The sequence below is a fragment of the Struthio camelus genome, chromosome 2 (genome assembly GCF_040807025.1).
Source record: "Struthio camelus isolate bStrCam1 chromosome 2, bStrCam1.hap1, whole genome shotgun sequence".
Lineage (NCBI taxonomy): Eukaryota > Metazoa > Chordata > Aves > Struthioniformes > Struthionidae > Struthio > Struthio camelus.
Window position 1 is genome coordinate 170,768,581 of NC_090943.1, and position 25,288 is coordinate 170,793,868.

Sequence of the window (25,288 nt, forward strand, 5' to 3'; positions counted from 1 at the left end):
AAGGTGGTTGTTGCTGGTGGTGGTGGCGGTTTTTCCGCCCTCCCTGGAACACCTGACTTGGAGGAGAGCAGATTGAAGGCGAGAAGATTTTAAAGGAGACACCAGATTGTCAGCCCGTGTGCTCATGATTTGAAGATAAACACTGTTTTCAGTCTCACTGTAAATAGTTCATGAACAGCCAGTAAATGTGGAGTCCTCTCATGTTGTTTTCCCAGCTCAGGAAACAGTGGGATCTGCACCAAGATGAGAGTATGATTAACAGGTCAAAAAGAGCAGCATCTCACATCAGAACAAACAGGCGGATCAGTGGTTCAGGGACTGGTGGCAAACCCAGGGTTTTCAGACAAAAAACCTTATCCAGAACTGAGTCATCATGACAGCATTAATAGTAGGGGATAAAGGCAGGGAAACAGTGGCAAAATTCTTCTACTATGTTATTAGAAAACAAGGGAAAAGGTGAATTAGGGCACTGTTGCTGGAAATTACAGGTGAAAGAATGGTTATATTTTAATAAAACTGGGAACCCAGGCAGGCTGAGCAGTACATGGTTTTCACCTGAAGAATACAAAGCTAAAGAAATGATATATACAAACATTAGAGTTGTATCCAAAATGTTCTCTTCTAAGTTTGACTTTAGACACTTGTTAAAGGCAATTTAAAAAGTCCAACATGCTGTCTGGGGTACAAACCAGTATCTAGGACAACTGCTTTTCTATAAAACTCTTGAATTGACCTAAAGGCTACTAACAGGTGAAGAGCAGAGACAATCTCCAAATGAGGAGGTGTGAACGTAAATGTAGAAAGATTTTGTGAAATCTTTGACAGAGAACTGAATCCTTCCTAGGATGCTACTGGGTCCCAGAATCAATGTCTGATCCAGGTTCCTACATACTATGTCCTTTCATGCCATTGCAATCATTAATTTTTATCATGGTAAAGGTTTTCTGTTTGTTTGTTTATTTACTTGCTTGTTTTTTAAATAAAGATGGACATTCTCATTCAAGTCCCCAAGCTCATCTATTTGCACTGGAGCTGCAAGGAATTAATGGGAAGACTTTATAGAAATAGATTCTCCAAGGTCTGAAAGCCCCTTGAAGTTCAATTTCAGGTCTGAATTCTCAACTTCTTTACAGTCATACTCCTGCATCTCTTATAGATGGCATAGCCATACATACCCTCCATCTGAACTAAGTCCTGAGCTGGCATATTCAGTCCTATTCCCGTAGCATATGTACTCATCTCTTTACTAGAGGTATGAAGAAGCAGAGCCTTGACCCAAAGCCTGCTTCACTCAATGGGAATCCTTCTGTTGATGTGTGTGGGGCTCTGGAGCAGAGGGGGTAATTGTGCAGGGACCTTTCCTCCTCCCTAGCCCCCAGAGTAGATCAGGGCTGAACTACCTGGCTGGGAAGAGTAGGCATGGACTCCCCCTGGATGCAGAGAGGCTCCACTACTATCCTATATTTTTACTGCATGCAAAAGAATGGTAGAGGGTGGTTCAGCATCTCTCTGTCTTCCTCAGTCTGCATCTTGTCTCGGTGGCTCCATCACATGACAACAGTGCTGGTGTGGAAAATGCTGCTTAGTCAAAAGTATGTGAAAAAGAGCTTTTAGTTTTTTTGCTTGCTGGAGTCTATGTGGGTATTTTCCCTTTTAAATTCTATCTTTCTTTCTCCTCATCACTTAGCATCTGAGAGGCTAATTTCTAAAGAAATTAATGGTAGGGGAGTATTCATGATACAGTGATGCCAAGGAAGCAGTCTCCCTAGCAACAGCATCCATGGAAGCACTCGGATCTGATTAGCTCTTCAACCCATTCACGTCCCTTTCACTCCCAGCAGTGTCCTGCCTGAGGAACAAGTAGGACTGCATATTATTTTAAGTGTCCTGGGGTACAGATAATTCCCTAGTGGCCATTTGGACTCACCCCTATTAAAAATCTTCCAGCCTCCTCATTTGAAAGCTTAACTGCTGAAAAATCAGCTAGAGTGATCAGAAAAAGAGTGTCAGAGAAGATACTGAAAGAAAAACACTTTTGACTTATGCAGAGAATAGATGCAACTGGAAGCTGGGGAAGTTTCTTTAGCGGTGGTGCTCTGCAATGACATAACACCGCGCAGTGAACTTCAGTCTCAGACACGGAGTAGCTTACTCTCTGAGGTCCATTTTCCTTCCAGAGGCTTTTCCAAGGGTTGTTAACCATTGCAACAGTGGAATTTGCTTGCAGGGTATGAACAAGTGTTCTCCAAAACCTGAGCTAATGCTGTCAAACCTTTTGCACACAAGCTGCAGTCCCATGACAGCTGCTATATATGGCTGATGACCTATCGAGGAGACCTAGAGCAGGTCTCACTAATTTGGGAGGTTAATAAAAGCAAAAGAAGGGCATTACTGGGTGGAAAAATAAGCCTGACTAGTAGGAGGACAGAATAGGACAAGAAAGGAATATGTGATGACAGAGTCCTAGTGGAGAAAGGGTACTTAATGGATGAGTGAAAGCAACGTGAAGAAAATGAACAGGACCACTGCAATGATGCTGTTTAAAGCACAGCCGCTAAGTTAGTTATACCAACAGGGAAGGAGTCAGACTGAAACTCACAGATCTGAAAGATCTATCTGATGCTTGGACCTTCACTATGTCTCCCTTGTATCCCTCTGGCACTCCACAATCTCCCCACACACATATATTTGCTGACGCTACAGTGTGGGAGCTTTGTCCTGTGCAATTTGAAGACATAGCTCTAATCTTCAACCTCATGCACAACCAAACTCACGTTCAAATCCTAGGTTCCACAGTGGGAGGCACAGAAAGACTCCTGAATTTCTTCTTTCAGCTCCTCAGATGCAGTGGAGGTATCAAGAAAACCACAGATTTCTTCCCTTGCCCAAGAAGCAAGCAATTGAGCAACAAAAGGGGAAGGGAAACCACCCACCCACGGAGCAGCTCTGGAGACTTTGTTTCCTGGTTCGCTGACGGCAACAGAAGCAAAGCTGCAGAGAAGGACCTGTGGGAGGAGTGCTCTTCTGAGGGATGCTCAGGATGAGATCCTGGAGGGTCCTGAGATTCCTTGCCCAACAAGTAAAGTTTGGGCCTTGTTTCAGAGAAATTAGGGCTGGAAGCAGCCCTGATATGAAGTTCCTTGTGGTAGGGACACTTGTTTCTCATGTTACCCCCCCATACAGACGTACTGTATGGGGGACCCTAATGCAGTGTTGACTCCTAGAATACCCCGTCTGCTTGTATCTCCCCTTGTAAATCCATCCTGGGAGGCTGCAACTTCTCATTATCTGCTGGCATCCCCTGTCTAGGGAAAGTCATTAGGTCCATTTTCCTGTATCAAGAAATTAATCATTGCTAGTAAGATGGTAAATAGGTAAAACCCGTCAATATAGTTCCTTGATGGAGACTAGAGGGAAGAGAAGGAGGCAGGGGGGAGGAAGGAACGGACAGACAGCAAGGGCAGCGAGCTCTGTAATCCAGGGAAACTCAAGCATTTTTTGTCTTTTCCAGAACTAAGGTGATGATAATATCTTGCGCAAATGTAGACTGTGACGATGGGAATGTATGCAGAACGCCGCTCCATAGGCACTGTCACCTCCGTCTTGTTTCCATAGAGACTTGGGCCCTGTTTCCAGCAGCAAAAGTCCTGATTGACACCTTTTACCTCCTGAAAGGTAAAGCCGCAGCATCATAGAAACAAGCTCTGAATGTTTATTGAAGTCTCTCAGGTTAGGATGCTGAGCTTTTCAGGGTTTCCTTATTTTATTTATTTTTAAATTACGGTTTCTTTCATTTTTAAGTTTCTTTCACGCCATGGAAAAGGAGCTGGCTTGACTGCCTTGGAGTCTGCAATCCTGTCTTAATTTCAACAGCCAGGTAAAACTGCAGGCAAATGGCCAGCTTGCAGTTTGATTATTAGAGAAAAGGTTGTGTAGGGGGAGAAAACAAAGGCATTTGATTGCTTTTGATAATCAGTATTGTGGTGGAATCCAGATTAAGCAGTGACTTAATGAGTCATGGGTGGTTTTGGAAGACTTTTCCATGAAAGAAAGCAGAAAGAGGTGGTCTCCTAAAGCCATGGCAGAGTGGAAAGGGCCAGACAAGTTCCTGATTGTTGATTTTTTTTTTTTTTTCCTTCTGAATACAGTGCAGGGTGTGGGATGGATTCATTTCCTCCTCTTTCGGAGTGGGAGGAAAATGGGCCCAACTCTCAGTCTCATTACACCAGTGTGATGCTGGTATTGGACATCCAGCCCTGAGTACATCCAGTTCCTGAAGAGAGAGAGAGAGCTCTGGGTAAGAGGAGTGGGTAAAATGGGGAAAAAGTAGTATTACCGGGCAGATTGTTTCTGTTTGCCTTCTTTGCTTCTAGGCCCTACCTTATACTGCATGCTCTTAGCAGCTCCCTTTTCTTGCTAGAAGGGTTGTTAGTAATGATTTCTACCAATAAAAGTGACAAATATTCCAATTTTCTTGCAAGTGGCTCCAGGCAACATTAGCTGCACCCACGTCCCTCCATTCTGCCCAGACCCTTGGTAGCATCCTCTTCGGCCAGCCGTATTCGTTTATGAAGGGAGGTGCAAAAGTGATGTTGAAACGGCCCATATGACATCTGGTTGGATTTAAATGAATAACTACAAAAAGAAAAGTCTGAAAATTCCTAGAAAAAAAGGGGATTTTGCATGGTTCTAACAGAATTTTGAGATATATTCTACAAAATAACCTGCATTAGCTAGTCAAATGCCATGTCGTGTATGAAAAGCCTGTAGCGTACAACTTTTTCTTGATCTTCATTCTGTGGTCTATGTGAGCCTGTTGATTTAAGGTTGACTCTCTACAGCATTTGTAATGAATATGATGCACTTGATGCCACATGCAAAGCAGGCCCTGGGAAGATCTGGGTGCCCTTGGCACAGAGAGGCACAGATGGCTTTGAACACCAGTGGGAAAGGGGAAAAGAGGGTGGCTTCTCTCTCTGCACTGAAAAGTTGTCCCTAGGAGAGGCGCAATCATGTCAGGAGGCAGAGTTTGCTGGTGCTGGCTTTAGCAAAATGCTCAGGAGCTAGCTGTGATTTTGACAGCCAATTCTACTTAAATATTTCCAGCAGAGCCCTACAGCAATGCTCATCACTGGACATGTCAGAGCAATTATAGGAACCTACTTTCCCTATTCACAAACTACGTAATAACAGTCCCTAGCCCCATGCCCTTAGCAAGGCACCATGATGAACTAATGAGCTTGAAAGCCTGTTTTCCCAGCAGTTGCTGTGCAGATTTCCAGCCCTCCAGTCCCTTTGACACCTTCTTTGACAGAAAAAGAACAAGAAGCTATCTACATGGGAAAGAGAGTTCCAGAATGCCTCTCTTTTCCCCAAAAAGAAGGTTTAAACGCTTCCATTTTTTATCCTGTTAGGACGGCCTAGAGATGTGTGCACACAGCCCATCACTGCCTCTCAACTATGAGATCACCTCTTCTGAATGAGGGCTTCTTAATGGGCTCAAATGCCACCACCTGTGACTGAGACCCACGGACTAAATGCTTTGTATTGACAAACCTAATGAGAATCAGAGTAGGCATTAATTCAGCCAAGGTTAATTTACTTCCAGACGCACCTCTCTGATCAAGTTAAAGGGAAGTGAGCCACACTGCATTAAGGCCACCTTAATTCTGAAGAAGATTGAAGCTACAAGGCTTAATGTCTTCCAAGTAGTTTCCGTAAGGTCCTCTAAAGTCATGCCTTGACTCAGATTGAATTTGCTTTCCTGAAAGTCTTTGTGCAGAGGAGGCCTTAGAAATAAGGGACTTTGGAACAGGGCAAATTAGGGCCCAGTTTCTACGTGATTACAAGGGTATTCAGGAGCCTTTAAATGGCAGTGAGAAACAAGGCCATAATGATTGCAGAGGAAACTGATAGCTAAGCAGAGAAAGGACAGAGCAGTGATTGAGGTGCTGGCCTGGGGAACCCTACACTGTCCTCTGCTTCTAGCACTGGCAAATAATTCAGGTCTGTGCCTCCTCTCTATACCATGAGGATGATGTGTGTTAGCTGGATGCATGCCATGAAAGTGGTAACTCAATAGGGGCCCAAGAAGAATCACTGTCGACAGCTGAGCTGACATGGGGTAGAGGTGTCCCCAGCCAGTTTCCTTTTCTGCCCTGGTGCCGGTCAGATAATTCATGCTATCCTGCTCCTCATATTAACAGGGCACGGGATGGTGAATTAGTCAATGTGTTTCATGAGCATGACCGTTAGCAGCCTTTAGATGAAAGGGCTGTAAGGAGAAATATCAGCTTCTGAACTGGCTCAAACCATCCAGGATGTGGAAACAGAGGTACAGATTGCCAATCAGGGATTCATGTTTCTGAGGTGATCTGTGATCAGTGGGCTGGCTGAGGACTGAATTTAGGAAAAATCATCATCGGTAACATAAGGACTGTTTGAAATGGAAAGGACCTCACAAGTTAACTAGAATTTCCTCACCTCTTCCCGTAGAAAAAAGGCTCCCCAAAATACTTCTATAGTAGGTCACAAACAGCAATGCACATTGCATGGATAATGAAAGACACTGTTATGCAAAGAGTATTGCAGGCTTTCCAAAATCTGGCCAGAGAGCTGACAGACAAAAAAACTAAGGAAAAACTGACCTTGTATGGAACAATGTATATCTCCCATTTTAACCCAACTTTTCAATAGTTGCTTTAGGATATAATATCTATTCCCCTAAAATGCCATTTCCCTTCATTGACTATGCAGGAGTCAGGAAGCAGGAGTTTTCAGATCTATTGTAGATGTTCACTTTATAGATATCTTAAGTTAGAAGAGATGAACCCCATCCTTGGGCACCCATGGTGCAAATGGGACTGACCTGTTTCCCATCAGACTCAAAACCCCTTGCAGCTATGATGTTCTAGCAAACATCATTATTTCTGCTGACACTGATTGACAGGTTGCTTTCAGAGGTGGATATAGTGGTGTGGGAAGCTTGGAGACTAATGCATAGAGTGGGAGGCTTGTCTGCACTGCGTGTTTTAGGATAGGGTACTGACTGATGAGCCAGTTCTTCTCCCCAGTTCTGGTTGCCAAAGAGAAACCCATCAGGGAGCCGAGAGGACAGTAGAGCTGTGGGGACCAAGCTAGAAGGGTGACCGCTGCGGGCTGTGGCAAGCCCAGGAGCCAGCTAGTTACACAATGGGAGTTGAGGGACCCCAGCATACCTCCTTCTGCCCTGGCGATTTGCTGGTACCTAAAGTCCTCCCAGACCCTCCTCCACCAGAGGAGTGCTAAAGGAACTCCCGTGCCATCTACAAAGTCTGCTTTGATGTTACCCTCTGCCTGGTTATGTTTCTAGGACCAGGCACCCCGTATAGAACAACAAAATCTCCATAATGCGCAAGAGTGTCTAAAGGGCATTTCTTGGCCAGGCATGGGTAACAGGGAAAATAAGACGGGGAAAATACTACTGGCAATAAGTCTTCATGAGGGAACCAGCTGCACAGGGCATTGTCTTGAACAGAAGAAGTGATTAGAAATGCATCCTGAATTTCTGGGCAGGCTTCAACTGAATTTCAGCATAGGTGACCTAAGAGACTGCACTGATATTGCTGCCCAGGCTGAGGTCAGCCTTAGGGTCACAAGCTTAAATTATACTTGTGCTGGTGACAAAATTGGCAGCAATTCTGTTCTACGTGTCAGAGGCTCTATATTCCTGTTACGAAGAGGGATTTTCCTTGGGCTCTCTTGTGAGAATGACTCTGTTTTAGGTAAGGAAAGGATTCACAGTTTTTACGATGCTCAGAAAACTGCCTCACTGAAGTGTACAGCATACTAGCACACAAGGTATATTTATTGCAGCTAGGGAAATAATGGACGGCTTTTTTTTTTTAGTTCAATAGTCAAATTAGGAGAGGTGGAAATGGGGCAAGGTTTAAGTTAGAAGAGAAACTCCACTAATATCTTGAGAGATCAAATCAAAGATGAAACATCAAATTTCATTTTGCACTAAGTCAGCACGTGCTTATGAGTCCCAAAGCATTTTATTTGAATCCTTTTTTGAGCTTTCTAACCCTTTTCATTTTTATTTGTTTCCTTTTTTTTTCTACTTTTTTTTTTTTAAGTTGGAGCCAGTTTTTAAGTGATGCTGTTTTAAAACAAAAAGGCAAAAAGGTTCATTTTGAAAATGTCGAGATGCTGTTCCTTTAGAAAAAGAAATGCTTAGTGCCAGTTAAGAGGCAGGACTAAATGAAGCCTGATTTTCTGTGGAGTTACAGTTTGCGTTTGAGCTCTTTTGTGTATAATATTGGCTGAACACATTCAGCCTGTCCCTACGGGGCAGCAATGGAGTGACTGCCCTCCATTCAGCAACTTCATATTAAGAAAACATGTAGGCATTTAGTGACTTTGAGAGCCTCTGTTATTCTGTGACGCAAGTTAATAGGCTGAAAGTTATTAAATATGCAAGGGGGAAGGATTGAAAAGCACATTGGCACAGCATGATCAACTAAACTTTCAGAAATATAGCCTAAAAAATAAAGAAAATTGTTGTCCCTTAGATAATTATAAACCACATTTTTTCACCCAAGACTCTCTGCTAAATTCAGCCTAATTTTGCACAAAGCAATCCCCTTTTCAATTTTTAATGATTAGATAGTAGTTGTAAAAAACACGTCACCTGCCTGCAATGCCTTACTTCTAGTATCTGTGGGAATTGGTCTAAGATAATGTCTAACTGCATGATCAGAGTGAGTACTGGGAGCTCACCAGAGCATCATATTGACATGATAAGTGGAGCCGTTATAGTCGATTGTGTCAATAATGAAAGTTTCACAGCCTCCCTAATTACACATTGCTTTGCTGGAAAAAGTGGTTCCAGGGGAGCAGTCAGGCTGTGCACAAACACCCATCTGCCCAAACAGTCAATAAATATGATTTATATGACTGACCAGTGCAATCATGTTGTTTAAAAAGGAGAGAGAGGGGGAAAAAGGAGGAATAAATATTTCATATGTGAATGCAATATTCTGACAAAGTCCATATTAGCACTTTCTTCAAGCCGTCCCGAATAAACAAATTTAGGAACTCATCAATGTGGTTACAATAGGAAAAAAAGAAAAGTGTTATCAAGCAAGAGTGAATTAATGCTGTAAGTGTATTTCTGAATATCTCTGCACTTTGGATCGTGCCCCAGCAAATACAGGGATAGTTCCCACTTTGACTTTGGAAAGGGTTTCGACTAGTGTGAGTTAGTTAATCCATTCCTGGGCTATATGTGTCCCAGGTGACTCCCTACTGATGGAGCCAGGAGCAGTAATAAGGCATTTCTTCATTAAATGAAGGTGTAGACCCAGTGACTCTCTAGGGATTTTCAATCTGAGCTGTCAGAAGGAAAGTAAATAAAAATTATTGGATTCAAATCCAGAAGGCTCTGGAACAAAATTGGAAACTTTCTGAGTTTAGCCCACACTGTCAGGCTTTCCCTCCTCCCTCCCCCCATCCAATCCATCTTTCTCCACCAAAACCTGACCATCAGTCCTCCTCACCTCCTGCCATGACCCCCGTGTTGCTCCTTCTCCACTGAAGCAACCACTGGTCATGTATTGCTGAAGCTGTGGGAATGGGCAGTGAGGGACTGGATCACGCTGATAACAAATTTTTCTCTTTTATAGAGTTTTTTTTAATTTTAATTCCCACGGTGTACAGTGGAGTTCTGCCCCCCTCTACTGGAAGAGCGCAGCACCTCCAACTGAGCTGCTCAGGGTTTTTTGCTCTGCAAGGTGTGGGGTTGGTTGCTGCTGAAGACTGAGCCCTTCAGCCATGTCCGTAGACCACCCAAAGTCTAACCCTGGGCCCTTGCTCTGTTTCTCCTACACTCTCCCAGCATGCGATGGCTCTAGCTACACCCCATTGCTGGACTAACCCCTCAATGCTTGTTGTTCACCACATTACCATTGATGGCACTTGGGCACACAAAGGTACAGATTCAGCCATGAAGCCAAACTGTATCTTCAGGCTTCCTTTTTCACTCCTGCAAAGAGTTTATGAATGAACAAACTGTAAACGGAGCTGAAGACCAAAATGTTAGGAACTGTCCTTTAGGCATCTTTGGCCATCAAATCACGTGCTACCTCCCTTCCCTGAGCCAGAGATACCTGGGGGGAACTTTGGCAATGCATGTTTAGTGCCCATAGTGAAAGGCATGAGTCCATTTGGATCCGCTAGTTCATTAGCAGACGCATCTGTTAGTCCTAACACCCTCCTTGCTGGGGAAAGACCAAGGACAGAGCAGAGGATGGGGGCTTAATTCCTGCTAAGTGCAAAAGATTCTCTGAACTGCAGGGAAATGCAAAGGCAGAACAGAGTCCTGTATCCCCATGAAGTGGAGGTCCTTGGGGCTGGATCTTTGAGCAGAGCCTATTGCAAAAGCATTCATTTCAGTTTCAGACACTGAGCTGCATCCTCTGCCATGGTCCCTTTCCACAGCCCCGATGACCCAGAGGTACTGCATGGGTAACGAACCCGAGGGATGGAATATGTCCCTGCAGCAGGTGAATGCACCAGGCGGCAAAGCACTAGCATGACTGCAGCTCCCAGCTCCCTGTATTGCTGAGCACTGGTTACTCAGAGCACTAAAGTCCCCTTGGGTATCAGGTAGAGTTTATTCAAGTTAGTGATTTATTTACCTTGCATTAACTTGGTGCAGCTCACCCATGCAAATTACTTCCGAAGCATGGGTGGGAATGTGATTGCCCTCTGGCCAGAACTTCTCCTAGCTGTACTTGCATGAGAAGGAGAACAGCCTTACCACTCTGACAAGAGCCCTGCACAGTCCACAAACCCGCAGGAGACCATTTTACCTAGCCTCGTGGGCCATACCTCACTCGCAGTCTGGGAGACTAAACAACTAGCTTAACTCATCCATACTCTCTATATCTGGATCCCACTTCTCCACGAGCCCGGTACGTTTCATGTTGATGCCTCTCATCCACTTTTGCTGAGAAGAGCATTTTTCTACTTCAGATGTGATGGTAGGATTTTATGACTCAAATAAGCCCAAATGGCTGACAAATTTAAATCCTTAGAGGGCAGAGGTCCCTGAGTCTCCCATGAATTAAGGAGGAAAGACCAGAATAAAAGACATAAAGCAATGTAAGCAGATATTTCAAAGTTTTATTGTATAAATCTACAAAAGGCTTTGCTAGAACAGCAAATATAGTGTAGCACTATTCTATTGACAGGTTCTAGTGGCTTGGTATGATCTTGTAACTCCAACATGACACATGAGGAATAAACTGTCTGATACAGTCAGATCTAGGGCAAGTGATGTCGGCTTACAAAGACCTTTGGCTTCAGCCCCCACAACCTGTAGTAATTCAATACATTTGCCTTTTGTACAAGGTTATCTGAATTAATAATATCTCTAATAAAAATAAAAAAAAAACTCTAAAGTAGTTTTGTCAGAGTCAAATGTAAAATTGCCTAAGGAAAAAAAAAAAAAAACAGTGGCTGAAATCCACTAAAGTTTCACAGACACAACACATACATACTTCATTCTCAAGTCTCTGCCACAGGAGAGCAAAATACCAGTCCTTCCTGGAGAGTCTGGTAGTATAAACTAGGGTGCTACAAGTAAAGCTCCAGTCTGTTAGGAGCAATTAATTGAAAAAAAAAAAAAAAAAACAGTACAGGAGATCCAGTTCTGCACACTCCAAAAAGTCAGCCGAAAATGTACATACCTCAGGACCAAATGATCAAGAAGCTCAGGCAGGCTAATTAATTGGAAAAAGCAGGTAGTCTCTGGAAAAAGCAAATGCCTGTTTAGGCAATCAGGGCCCTTGAAAGGAGCTGTGGAAATTAAGCACCTCAAAATCAAATGATCTTTTGATCTTGGGGTGATGCTTGTGAAGTCTGCCTTCAAGTAGTTTCACATAATTTTCTGGTCCTGGGCATTTTTGCTGAGCATTATTGGAATGCACATTAGATCCCATTGGCTTACTTCTAATATAACAAAATACTGCAGAATTTGGTTAGGTGGATTTGATTGCTCAACACGCGTACACCCGCACTGACACGCGCGCATGCATACCCAGGGCAGTTGGCTCTGGAAGAAAGAGGTACCAACTGGACCCTCCAACAGAGATGTGAACCAAAACTGTCCTGCGAAAAAGGCTTGGTTCAATTCACTCATGCTGTTGGCATGCACCTGTGCACTCCCTGGGTCTGAATGGAAACAGTCATGCCAAGGCCAGCACGAGAACGGCCGCCCTTGCAGTAACTCTGGGCCATGCGGACCCAGGAAGCGCCCGCTGTCTCACAGCGGTGTCCGTTCTGGCAAGACAGCTGGCCCAGTTGTGCAGGCTCAAGCAGTTCAGACAAGCATCTAGCCTCTGGGATGCTTCTCTGAACCCCCAGAGCTGTTTGAGGTTTGAAAACTGATACCCGCATGAAATGAAGCTACCCTCAACTCAGGAAAAATGAGTTACAGCGTTAACAGCATGGAGGGTTCGTAGCCTATATAGGGTCAGTCGTTTGGCAAACTAAATTAGGAAAGGTTTTTGACTGACAATGTAGTGAAGATTTCTTTAGATAAGTCCCACTGGCCCGAAATCGCAGAGGTATGAAATCGTCTCAACAGTCAGTCAGTACAACTCCAGTATCCTTGCTATCCCCAAAGCCCAGACTTGATTCTTTGTACTTTCTCTTGGTTTCTTTTTTCACTCTCAACCCTTTTTTTCTGTGCTTGGACTACTTGGACCAGCTCAGCTCCTTGGCAGCCTTTTCTTCACCCTGCTGGAAGTGGCTCCCCCTTTCACTCTGTCGCTCAGCACCTCAAACACGGCATTGCACTGCCTGGGTGGCTCTGTGGTGCACTCTTGGAACACGATGCTTTCCTCTCCATCTTCCTCCAGCACTTAGTTCTCGGGAAAACCGGGCTCCTGGACACAGAGGAGGAAAGCCAGCAACAACAGCAGGAATGTCTGTAAAAGAAAAAAAAAATGCAGCAGCTCAGTCTAGATATTCAAAGTGGAGAGTACAGGGGTTTTCCCAGGAGCTGAGATTATTATCTGCCCGCTGGGTGGCTGGGGCCTGGAGTTCGCAGTAGGCATTGCTATCTAAGCATTTCTCAGTCGTCTAGCAGAAAGCACGGCACAAAGCACACCCTTCCCACAGCATTAACCACCACTCATGCTGGTACTGGATTTCCTACATTAGGAAGCTGAAATCCCACCAGTTTGGTGGTGTCAGCTCCTTGCCACTGGTGCGACTGAGGCCTCAAGACCTGAGCGGACACCTGCCTCCATCTGGGCTACTCAGTATCTCTAGTGCAAACCCTGGGGAGGACTTGTCACCCCTGAGGAGTCTAAGAAAAGCCCACAGGGATGAGCTGGGAGGTAATTACCTGTACTGGTCTTTCCTTCAGACAGTGGATCCATCACCTGGTGGCTGAGGACTGACATCAGGTCCCATGTTGAATCCTTCTTTTTGAAGCCTTTTTCTCTTTCACTCTCCTTCCAAGTCCTGAGCACCATGAAGTGATTTCTTCTCAGGGGAAGATCTGAGTGAGTCACTGTAACCAAAAAGGATAGTGCTTGTAATGCAAGGCCAGCTCATCCTCAGCAGTGACACCCACTCCTCCTCCACCACTCATTCCAGGTCATCAGTGAGAACTGCTCCCTCCTCCCTGCAGGTATAGCTGCTGCCAAACTAACTCACTCTGAGCAAGCGAGAGGAGAGCCCTTGCTGTTCCCGGCACTGACTCACTTCTAGGCAAGGCATCAGAGCAGACATGCCTCTGGGCTCTGCATAGACCTCTGATGCGTTGTCACAGCTGGGGATTCAAACCCAGAGCTTTACAGGCCGGACCTTGGGCCGGGCTAGCGTAGAAGTTTCCCATTCCTTCCCCATATTAATCAGGAAGAATAATAGGCCCTGGAGATTCAGCTGGCCTGAGACACCTGCACACTGTGATACCTTTGGAAACTTCCCCTACTCACTCTCCTTTACTCAACTGGCTCTCCCTTCCCCTTTCTCCCCAACCCTAATCTGTCACTTTCAGTGCTTCGTGTCCAATTTCAGACCAATTTTTATCCTGGTATAAAGTTCCTCCTGGATGGGCTAGGGCTAACTTTGATCTGAGGAATGCAGGGAGGAGACTTGTCAGAGACTTGTCTTACCTTCAGCTTCTTGGAAGGAGGTGCACCAAAGGCCTTCCGTGCCACCGGTGCCACACGTCACTGCTGTCATATTGCCAGGAGCATCCCGGGGACACTCAAGTTGCTGCGTCCCGCCTCTTCTTTCGTGGAGGTGTTCCCTTTTTGTTCTGGTGGTGAATGCAGATGATGCTCAAGATGTGTCCAGCCTCAAGCTTTGAAGAGCCAAACTTCAAACTTCTCTTACAGCAGCTTTAGCTCAAAGTCCTATCATCAGTCATTAGTCAATGCAAGGTGAATGCTGAGCGTTACTATCTCAACAGGGAAAATGTTACAGAGCCCAACTCCGTTTCCAACCATGGCAACGGGCTTTTGTAGAAAGTTTTTTTGTGAACAAACACTCTGTCCTCAGATGCTCCAGAACCGAGGAGTCAGGCTTTCCAAGATCATGTTGCATCTGTCTGTGCCAGTAGGAACTCTTCTGTGTTGCACAGGCTGAGGCTGTGCTGGGACACAGCTCCTCTCTCGACTTCCTTTTGCTTTTGCATGGCAAACGTTCCTGCTGTCTCCGTACATCAGCATGGACATGATTTACTGCTCTGGGGATATTTTGCTCTGTATTTAGGATGTGTTTGTTTTTTCTTTTTTAATTCAAAGTATAAGGATTTATTTCCCTCTCCTCCTCCCATCGTCCCACAGTAACTCTGGTGTCTCTTCTCTCCACCTTAACATCCTCCCTTCTCCCAAACAAGACAGGTTACCCTTTCAAGGAATTAGCTCACAAGTTAAACTGAAACTCTCTTTCCTACTGAATGCACAGTATCACATGCCAGAGAAAGAACAGAGAAAGGGTAAAATTTGCCTTAGTACTGCGGTGGCCTTGATTGGAATGAGCAGAAACTAAGACAAGAAGTAAATCAGCAAAAGCCTCTTTGGAGGAAAACATTAAAGCAGGTAGTAAATGCCTTGAAATGAAAAGCACTAAAAAAAAATCTAGTTTCTTAAAGTTTTCATTTGCTGAAGTTCTAAGATTTCCCTTTTATATTCTTTTTTCTTTTTTTTTTTTTGTTTAATTTTCTTTAATCCTTTGGAGCAAGAATGGAAGGTTGCCGAGCAAACAGAAGACCCATAGTAAGCCAGAAACGGGCATGGGTCAAAAGAAAGAAGTTCCCCTTCAGGACAGGGACATCTCTTCAGAAGAGGGAGGAGAGAAGAAGAAGGAGATATCCAGACGGGTAGGAACCCTCAGCCAATAGCTGCACTTGTATAAAGTCCTTGAAAGCCGCCAGCGCCAAGCGGCTGCCTCTGAAGTTGGGGATTATCTCTAGTTTCTTTTCAGGGGGTCTCATAAAATTGTCCGTTCCCCACAGTGGTGCAAGTAGTATCCTCAGCACCACCATATTGCATGGCTCAGGTAGGTGGGCAACCGCATCCTAAGGTGCCTCTCCCCCTTCACCTCCCTCCCCCCGCAAGCAAAGTTAATTCCTTTGCTGTGGGCTGTTGGACTGAGCACACCTCTTGTCTCGCCACAGCCAGAATCTCCCTCTGAGGAGAAGCTTCCTAAATACTCCCCCTTTTCCCTTTCATGTAACCCAGACTGCTGCCTCAATCGGACCAGCTCATATCACAGTAGCTGGTGGGCTAGGGGGCTCGGGTTGTGTCCCGTTGCTGGGCACAGGACTGGCTGTGGTTGAGGGTGGCAAGCTCTCCACAGACTCCCCAGACTGAATCTCAGGGGTCCTCTGTGGGCTGGGCTCTTCGGAGTGGTCCATATTGCCTTGAACTTCCTTCCCTCTTTGGATCAGCTGCTCTAAGGTCTTGGGCAAGGGGTAACTCAGGAAGCGCTTCAGTTTGGGCTGAAGAGTGCCTACCACATACTGGATAATCTCCTCCTCATCTGCATCAACATAGAGGGTCTGGTACAGGTCTCTCTTGCGCCAGAGGAACTGGTCCAGGGGCTCTCCCTCTTTCTGGGGCAAATCTAACTCCCTCTTGATAGCATCCCTAGTCAGAGTCCCCTCACTGTACTGCAGAAACTCCTTCTTGAACTCAACCCAGTTCTTCACAGAGTCCTGCTTGTATTCCCACCACTTTTTAGCTGGGCCATTCATGTGGTTTTGGATCTGAGACAGCCAGTACTCCTCTGTTCCACCTACCTGCTTCAAGTATTCCTCCAAGTGGCTCAAGAACTCCCTGGGATCCTCAAAGACCTGGGTCTCCACTGGGGAGGCTGGAGCATCCTCTGACACAGAGACCCACTGGTAGGAATCATGGCCCTGGGGGATGCTGGGTACTTCCCCAGGGGGAGGGGTCAGCGCATACATTTGGCTCATATCAAGCGCATAGTCATAAATCTCCCCCTCACTTGGCCTTATCTCTGGGCCTCCCACCCCAACGGACACAGTCTGCTTGCCATGGTCCCCAGGGCAATATTTGCCCCCCATGGACTCCAGACGGTCTGCCCATTTCTCCAAACGGAAAAACACCTCCTTCCAAACATTCATCTCTCTCTTGACCCACCTCTCCAGGTGGGCAATGGTCTCCTGGCACCTGGCCAGGCAGGCCTTGATGGACTTCTTCCATCTTTGGTTGTCAGTTGGGACATGGTCCTCCAGGTTATTCTCTAACTTCCCTACTGATTTCTGCAAGCCTTTCAGCTCGCGCTCCACCTGCTTGGACACCTCGGACAAGAGGTGCCGGTGGGTCCTCCTGACATGCTCCAACATCTCTGCCCTGCATTTCCCTATCTGCAGGATCACATTGGGCTTGTTGGCAACTCCACGGTGCCCCTGGAAGGAGTGGATGCCCGCATTGGTGACATTATCCAGCTGCATGGCTCCTACCGTACAAGGGTCAAACACGGAAAGAACTGGACGGTAAGCCCTGGCGCTGGAGCCTGCTCTCAAAAACCCCACCACAACACTTCTCAAGAGACACACAGAGACTTCTAAACCCCCCTCAAAGGACTTTTCAACACAAACACATCTAAATCAGATATCACCACAGAGCGAGCTGTTCGATCCTCGTGGATCCCAGAGAGAATTGTAGGCAGATTTCTCCCAGTGTCCAGCTGGAAATGACGGTCTCACGTGCTCAGGGTGTCCCAGAAAGAACCAGATTCCTCCAGGAACGACGAGAGGAGTTGGCTAAGACGTTCAGCCCCAAACGCGTCCCCGCTACCCGCTCGTCTGGAGCTGAGAATCTCGAATGCTGAGAACACCTGCTCCAGTGAAATAAAAATGCACACAGAAGCTGGAAGCTGCTGCTAAAATCCCGGCGATTTCTTCTCTAGGAAACTTGGAGGCTGACAAGCGCTTTCACTAGAGATGCAAAGAGCTGCTTTTACTCCCTGTCTGAACTGCCACTAGTCCAGGCACTTCCATCTACTTATACCCCACACAGCTCAACACGTGGGTGGTGCCCTGCCTCCTCTCGCACTCTCAGCGCAGCGTTCATTGGAGGAGAAGCAAGGCCGGTGTCTGTGGCAACCCAGATCTTGGCAGCCTCCCCTCGCTTCCCACCCCCTCGCGCACGCCCCCAGACTCGACGCGAGAAGCACTTGAAAGGTACTGGAGACAGTTGGATAGATGGATGAGTAATCGCACCTTCCGCCTTTCAGATTGCAGGAAAAACACTTATTCATTCCACAACTATTTACTCAGCAAGGTCATCATTAGCATGCTTTCCCCTGGCAGGGCTCACAGAGGGGGAGGTGAGGATGAATTCAGTGTGTCGCATCAAGCCAGCCACCCACGGGCCCCCGCATGCCCTCGCGTGTGCCCGCACACACACACACACACACACACACACACACACACACACACACACACACAGCCTCTCACTCTTAATGCAAATGCTTCGAAATGGTGGTAATTTAGCAGAGGTTAAAAAAAAAAAAAAAAAAAAAAGAGGAGGGAGGAAGGAGAGGGGGAAACACTCTAAAAAGCCACTCCAGTACAAACTAGAGCACTCCGGACTTTCTAAAGCATTGGTAAGTGGGAGTCATCCCCGCTGCTTAATTACACCAGGCCAACTGCTTTCTTGGGAATATTCGGTAAGGGAGGGGGACGGGGACGACTGCATCCAGGTTTTTACACCAAATTAAGTCCGCCCATCAAAAGCCTTTTTCGTACTAAGCTTGAATCAGATGCTTAATCGGTTAGCCAACCCACAAGCGCAGATGAAGCTACATTTGTTCTTAGCTCTTGACAAAGCAGGAAAAGCCAACCATAAAAGGAGACCAGGGGCTTATATAAGCCACAGATAAAGGATTCCCTAATCAGACAGTGTTCCCCGCCGGAACTTCCCTCGGAGAGATGCTGAGGACTCCGGAGGCTTCTCCTCCCCTTGCAGGGACAGTGGCTGGGAGCACTGGGATGCTGATCAGTGAATATTACCTAGCAAGGGATTTCAAGCCCGTGACCAGCAGGGAGGTGTCTTGGCTCCGCTCAGGGTGGCGGGCAGGGTGCCAGGTCCCCGCTTCCATGGCTCCCTGCCCGGTGTTTCCTGGTGTGACTCCAGCCAGCCTGGTAAGAGCAAAGTATAGAGAAGATGGGTAGTTTTTCAGTGAGCACCTGCTGAAAGGAGTTCTCAGCAGCCCCGTGCATTTGTTCAAAGTCCCCTTATAGCAAACTGTCAGTAGTCAAGCTAAAAAGCTAAAGGAAGGGAGGGAAGGATCAGGAGGAGGGATCGAGAGGAGAGATCAGGACTCCTTCACCCACCCCCTTATTAATGTGCTCCAGGAGGACACAAGTCTGTTCCCTATCAGGTGACTTGGTAACAGCACATGGCCAAACAGTTCTGCCATATGGCTGCCGGGAAAATGGGAGGGCTATCTAGGGCAGCAGAGAGCTAACAAAAGGGTCATGCAGTTTGGCTGAAGTTAGGGCGTGACAGTGAGAAAGGAAAGGGACAAAATTTTGAGGGTAGCAACCTAGGATCCCTAATTCAGCACATCTTCCCAACACTGCTTTATCACACACGGACATCATGATAGGGATTCGGGTGATGGAGAGTCCTATGCTCTTTGCCCTGCTGAAATTTCCACTTTTATCCAGCTCTTCTGAGCATGAGATTTTTGTGCATGCATGTTTGTGTTTGCAGGGGGTCAAATGTGGATCATCTAAAGGTTTGGGATAGGTTTGGAGCCTTTCATGCTGTAGTCTCTATATCCCTTAAGCCTGCCTTGTATGTAAAAGGTCCAATGGATTGGGAGAGGCTGTGCAATCTATGTATCTCCAAAGCAATGCAAAGTTTTCCTCCAAAAGAATTTTCACCTAGGATCCTCAGAAATGGCCCTCACGAGATTGCAATCAATGGAGACAAGCTATAGATTGGATTTAGCTTTGCAGGGTGATGTGTTTTCAGCTTCACCTTATCCCATCAAATGTCAGAGCCTAGGATGAATTAGCTGTAAAGTCTATTCCACCATACCTATCTCCTTTCCATCCCTGCTACCGCCTTTTCCTTTTCCCTTAGTTTTCAGGGATGGGGATTCATCAGGACCTGAATGGCATCACTTGACACTTAGGTCTGGTCACAGGATTACAGGATAATTCAGGCTGGAACATACTTTAGGAGGTCTCTAGCCCAACCTCCTCCTCTAAGTAGGGCCAGCTAGGAGGTCAGACCATGTTTTTCAGAGCTTTGCAGAGTCAGGTCTTGAAAACCCTGAGGAGAGAGACTGCATAACCTCTCTGGGCAACCTGTTCCACTGCTTGACTGTCCTCAGAGGGAAAATGTCCAGACCGAGCCTCTCATTTCTGTTTATACCCATTGTCTCTTGTCCTCCCACCATGTACCATTGTGAAGAGCCTGGTCCATCTTCACGATAACCCTTCCATAGGTACCGGGCGGGGGTTGAAGGGATCCAGGGGTTGCTGTTAGATCTCCCAAAGCTGTCTCTTCTCCAGGCTGGACAAACTCGGCTCTCTCTGTCCCTCCTCACAGGCCAAACGCTCCAGCTGTGACCATCTTGATAACCCTTTGCTGATCTCGCTGCAGTTGATCCATCTTACATCAGGGAAGCCTAAAACTGGACACAGGATCAAGAGGTGCCCTAATAGGTGCTGAGTGGAGGGGCATAACCATTCCCCTTGATCTCCTGACTGTCTTTCTGTTCATATAGCCCAGGATACCTCCCTTGCTGCCAAGGCACACTGCTGGCTCATGCTCAGCTCACTGTGCCCTCCAGGACCCCAGGTCTTTTTTTGCACCCTAGCCAATCAATCTTAGCCTGTATTGTTGCCACAGGCTCTTTCTTCCGAGGTATAGGACGTTGCATGTGTCCTCATTGCATTTCATGAGGTTCCTTGGCCCTTTCCTCATCCTATCTTGATCTTGAGGTTCATCTCATTCTGCATCCTTTTCCCCTGGGTCTCCTCCTGATCTGTGTACTCTTCCATGGAGGTGGAGGGGGAAGGGGAGGAGGAATGGGGGTTTTCTTTTTGGTCTGGCTGGGGAATGATTAAGACATAGTGATAATCATTTTCATTGTATTTCTAATTAAAGGAAGCTGTGTGGGTAGAAGAGGAGGAGAGAGGGGAGCCGGAAATGAAGGGAGGAGGGAAAGGCAGAGCACCGAGAGGCAATTTGAGGCAGACCGATGAGATCCAGGCACAAACAGACAGACATGAAAGGGCAGAACAACCAGACTCCTGTTGAAATTAGCTGCCTGGCCTCAGATGAACCGTCAATGAGATGGACAGAGGTATTGGCAGCATGTAGTGCTTTGGGTGACCATGGGAGGTGCAAGATGAGATGGGGGGGGGGACACAAAGAGCAGAAAAGGAGGTGGGAAGTCAGTGGAGGGAAAAGAAAAAGACGGGAGGAAGAAAGAAAAAGAGTGAGCAGTAAGTAGGGGTAGTTTCCTCCAAAATAGCTTGCAGAAGCAAGAAAAAAAAACAAAGGGAAAAAAAAAAAAAGAGAAAACTAAAACTGGCAAAAACCGTGTCTCATAGCTCAGCGGGAATGGTGTCAATGTGGGTTGTCTCTCTAGAGCTTTCTGAACAGTGTAAAGGCACAGGAGATTAGGGTCAGGCCCAAAACATCAGAAAAGAAAAAGAGAAAAGCCAACAGACTGGTTATAGGCACACAAAAGGCATGCATGACAGCAAGCAGCGACAGAAAATCCTTCCATGGGGAAAGGAATGAGGCAAAAGGGGCAGTGAGCTGTGGCCCATTCTGACCTGTTCCCCAGGACATCACAGCCGGGGCCCAGAGGTACTTGATCTTTGCGGGGTGCCGGCTTTCAGCACACCACGCCTCAGCAGAAGGCAAACCTGCCTTTTGAGTTTTTGCTATACTGGTTGACATCCTTTGGCCATCTGTCTGGATAGGTGTTTTGCCTTTCCAGTGCAGACCTGCACCATGGTAGGACCTCAGGGCATGCTGCTTCTTGGGGGTGGGTTTGAGCTGCGAGCCACCATCCAGCTGAAGCTGCTGGGTGAGTGAGACAGGGCGGAGATGCCAGGGCATGGGGATGTCTTTGGTGCAGTCGAGTTGTGCCCTCTTTCAGTATCTCAAACTAAGAAGAGCTCTGCTAGGTGATGCATTCCCCTGCTGCACAATCAAGGTCCCTCCTCAGTTACGCACCGTGATGTGCACAAAGTGGCCTCTTGATACTCTGTCCAGAAAGCCCCATCCTTCATCAAGGACTGCACGATCAGCCTAAAGTTAGAAGTCTGCAGGCAGGTGTGCAATTAACCCCACACCCTTGCAGGGACTAATTTTTTTCTAATGACAAACAAGGGATTGCCAGTGTTATCCTAAAGCTGCCGTGCTAGCAGAAATCCACCTAGAATTTTCCCTTTTGCATCCAGAAATGCTTCCTCTTTCTAGAAGGAAATGGAAAAATGAAGCAAAACAGAAAAAGCGCAGCCCTCCCCTCCACCTCCATGCCCCTTCAATCTCTACAGATCCTCCTATAGATTACCACGTTTGTTTGCCAGCCATTTGTTCACTGGTAGCGAAATCTTCAAAAAAGGAAGAAAATAAAGAGAAACCAAGGTGTTAGGCTTTTCCTTTTTTTTTTTTTTTAAAAAGAATACTAACAATAATAACCCGTTTAATTTACACCATATGTCTCTATTCAGACATCCCCAGCCCTGGAACACTTTATTCCGTCGGAGCCGCCACTCATAAGGCAGAGCCTCGCGTTCACAACGCGGTTCACGTCAGCGACTGCATTGTTCCTGCTGGCTCGAAGTGGTCGCCCATTGTGCTCCACTGCCGGAGCCCCCACGTCACATGGATGGAGGGCGGAGAAGTAAGTGGGGAGGTAAGGGCAGACCGCTATCAATATTAATAATGAACATAATAATAATAATTAGTATTAGCGCCATTCCTGTTGGCGCTTAGGAGCCTGTAAGATATCTCTCTCTCTCTTTTTTCTTCCTCCTCTGACAAGCCTTCTTTTGTGGGGAAGATAAAGTGTTTGGTTTTGGACTTAAAAATATCTTCTTTCTTCCCCCCCCCCCCCCCCCATATTTAATAGGTTGTTTGATATTTTCGGTTCCTCACCAGGCAGGTGAGATGTTAATGACTGCCTGCTTGTGCTGTGTTTGCCTCGTTGAGCCTGCCTGAAGCTAAATGCCAAAAGTTGAAGGAGGCATTAATATTATTGCTGATCTTTTTGCCTTAAGAACCTGAACTCTAACGTTGACTGTTATGACCCTGACGAGGTCACCGCAAGAAGACAGACATCTCTAAATGAAATTAACTTTCTTCCTATGCACGTCACTGATGAGCCAATAGAGTACACTTAATACTAGCAAAACAATAAAGCCCCATGTCTGAGGCCTGATTCAGATCCGGCTGATGGTGCTGGAAATCCTTAGAAATTTTGGCCACCCTTACGCCGAATTGCTGAGAGCCAAATCTGGCCCATGGTTAGCCACAGGCGCAACTCTTGACCCACTCATCCCTTTTCAGGCATGTGTCTCTCTTTGCGTTCTAGTAAAAGTTTCCAAATTCAGTGCATTCTAACTCCTCCGCAGTGGCAAACGTTGCAAATCACAGGTCTGCTAAATAAGGAAGGGTGGTGGGGTGGCTGCAACACGCACCGCCCTTGTTCTCCTTGCAGCACAAGGCTCAGTCCCACGGGTCTGGGAGCTCTGTGTTCCTCTCAGTCTGCCGGGGTAATGCGCCCACGCTGGCCTAAGGGCCACTTGTGGTCCAAGGAGCCAGACCCACTTCCCACTACGACCCTGGCTCTGTTTTCCTGCCTTTCTGGGGTCAATTTCAACATCCCCAATATAAGGTCAGGTAAGGTCTAATGCTGAGGGCATCTCCCTTTTTGGTGGCAGGTTGTTTTTGCAGTGTCCAAATGATAGCCCTGGGCCTACGGTGAGCCAGGGGAAGCCACATGTCTTTGGCTGCTCGTATGAGGAGGAGAAGGTGGCTCATACTCCTTCTCTGCCCTGTAACCTACCTTCTCCTGTTCTAGCTCTCCAGGAGACGTCATGCCATTTCCGTGGGGGACAGATTGTGCTGTGTCAGCCTTTCATTTTCTCAGCACCTATGTGGATTTCTCCTCCTGGACTGGGGGAAGCGGGAATGGCATTAGGGAACCCACCACAGCCCTTTTCCCTGTCACAACATGGCATCATCCCTACCCCTCCTGTGAGCCTCAACAGCTATATCTCACACAGGAAGGCAGAAGAAACCTCAGAGGCAGCTAAGGAGGGTTGAGAGAAAGCAGATGCAGATTTGAAGGGGATGTAGAGCATCTTTGCATATGCTGTCCCTGATATTTGCACTAAGTATCCCCGAAGATGTGCAATGGCATCAAAACCCATGCTTGTTTATATTTTATAGGATGGGGCAACATTTGGTGAAGAAATGACACTCCATCTGAGATCTTCAATTGGTAAAATAATCTAAAGTCTCTTTTGGTATGGCACTCAATCCTCAGCGCAGGCCAAGCAGAGAGGGTTGTACACATCTCTTCATCAGCGCAAAGGTGGTATGTGCTCCTAAACCGTTCACCTTTCTGCAGGCTAATTCAGGGACACCTCCATGCTGCCAGCATCCCTATTCAGTTCCCTGTTGCTGATGTCCCCTAACCTGGTTTTATTTGAAACCTGAAAGCATTTTCAAGCCCACCAGCCCCACGTGGGTAGACCTTGGCCACATAGGTGTCTTCAGACTACCCCCTCGCAGTTTAAAAGCCATGCTCTGCCTAATTTGGCACTGGAATTTCAACCCAGGTCTCCTCAGTGCTGAAATATTCCTAAAAGTTAAGGACAAGATAAATGCAACCAGACACTTATTATTTTAACTCGTTAAGTGGGCAGTTGTGGGCATTGTTTGTTTACTTGCTCACTTCTCATAACATTTGGACCGTGGTCTCCTCGCCAACACACCAGAAACATCCGCCTTTGAAGGTGGCATACAGGATGCTCTGCCTCTATTTTAATCTGAGAGTGTGTCTGGCTCTGAAGGGGATCCAAGGAAAATGGGGCCTTTCCACAGCCGCAGCGGGGGTGCCTGCTGTTCCCAGCCGAGTGCATTTCTCCAGAGCTCAGTGACAATCCGTATGCTGACGTCTGCCCATGCCCAGTTAGCTACCTTGGCTGTGAGTCCATAAACTAGGCCATCATTTACCTGCGTTCAGCAGTTGTATCACTCAGTGGTAACTCTATTTACGTTTTTTCACCATTTTCCTTTTGCTTTCCTTCTTCTAGGCTATTTCCCTTATTTTCTTCTCCCCCAGGCATCATTGCTGACAAAGGATTTCCCCTAAACCTCCTCGCTTTTAGTCACTAATCTCTCCTAGCCACAGGGAGCTGCAGCTTGAGTCAGTGCATGAGTTGTGTCCACTTTGGCTCGGGATAACAACAGGGTAGCGGCTCCACGTGGTAATGGGGAGTCTGCGTCACTAATAAGGAAAAGGGTAATGTCAGGTCACTTCTGATAGGAAGGGGGCCTCATTCAGTGCATCCTCATCCTAGCCTAATTGAACTACCTTTTCCATTTCCATTCTTTAAATTCCTGTAAATGAGAGATGGTTAAATAGGGAGAGCAGAGAAGCTCAGCAGGGGACAGAGCAACATGAGGAGTAAGGAGCAGACTGCTCTCATTTTCTTTTTCCAAATGTATGAGGCCCAAACATCGTTAAATAACACATTATATCAGGGCTA

At 46.6% G+C, this 25,288-nt stretch overlaps 1 protein-coding gene across 1 annotated transcript; it reads right to left on the reverse strand.

Moving 5' to 3' along the window:
• Window positions 1-11,146: 11,146 nt before the first annotated feature.
• Window positions 11,147-17,513, reverse strand: ARC (activity regulated cytoskeleton associated protein). Its single transcript, XM_068933504.1, has 3 exons — window positions 14,172-17,513; window positions 13,397-13,564; window positions 11,147-12,974 (listed from the first exon to the last, which is right to left on the reverse strand). The coding sequence occupies exon 1, from the start codon at window positions 16,979-16,981 to the stop codon at window positions 15,767-15,769; it is 1,215 nt and encodes a 404-aa protein (XP_068789605.1). The 5' UTR covers window positions 16,982-17,513; the 3' UTR covers window positions 11,147-12,974; window positions 13,397-13,564; window positions 14,172-15,766.
• Window positions 17,514-25,288: the final 7,775 nt, after the last annotated feature.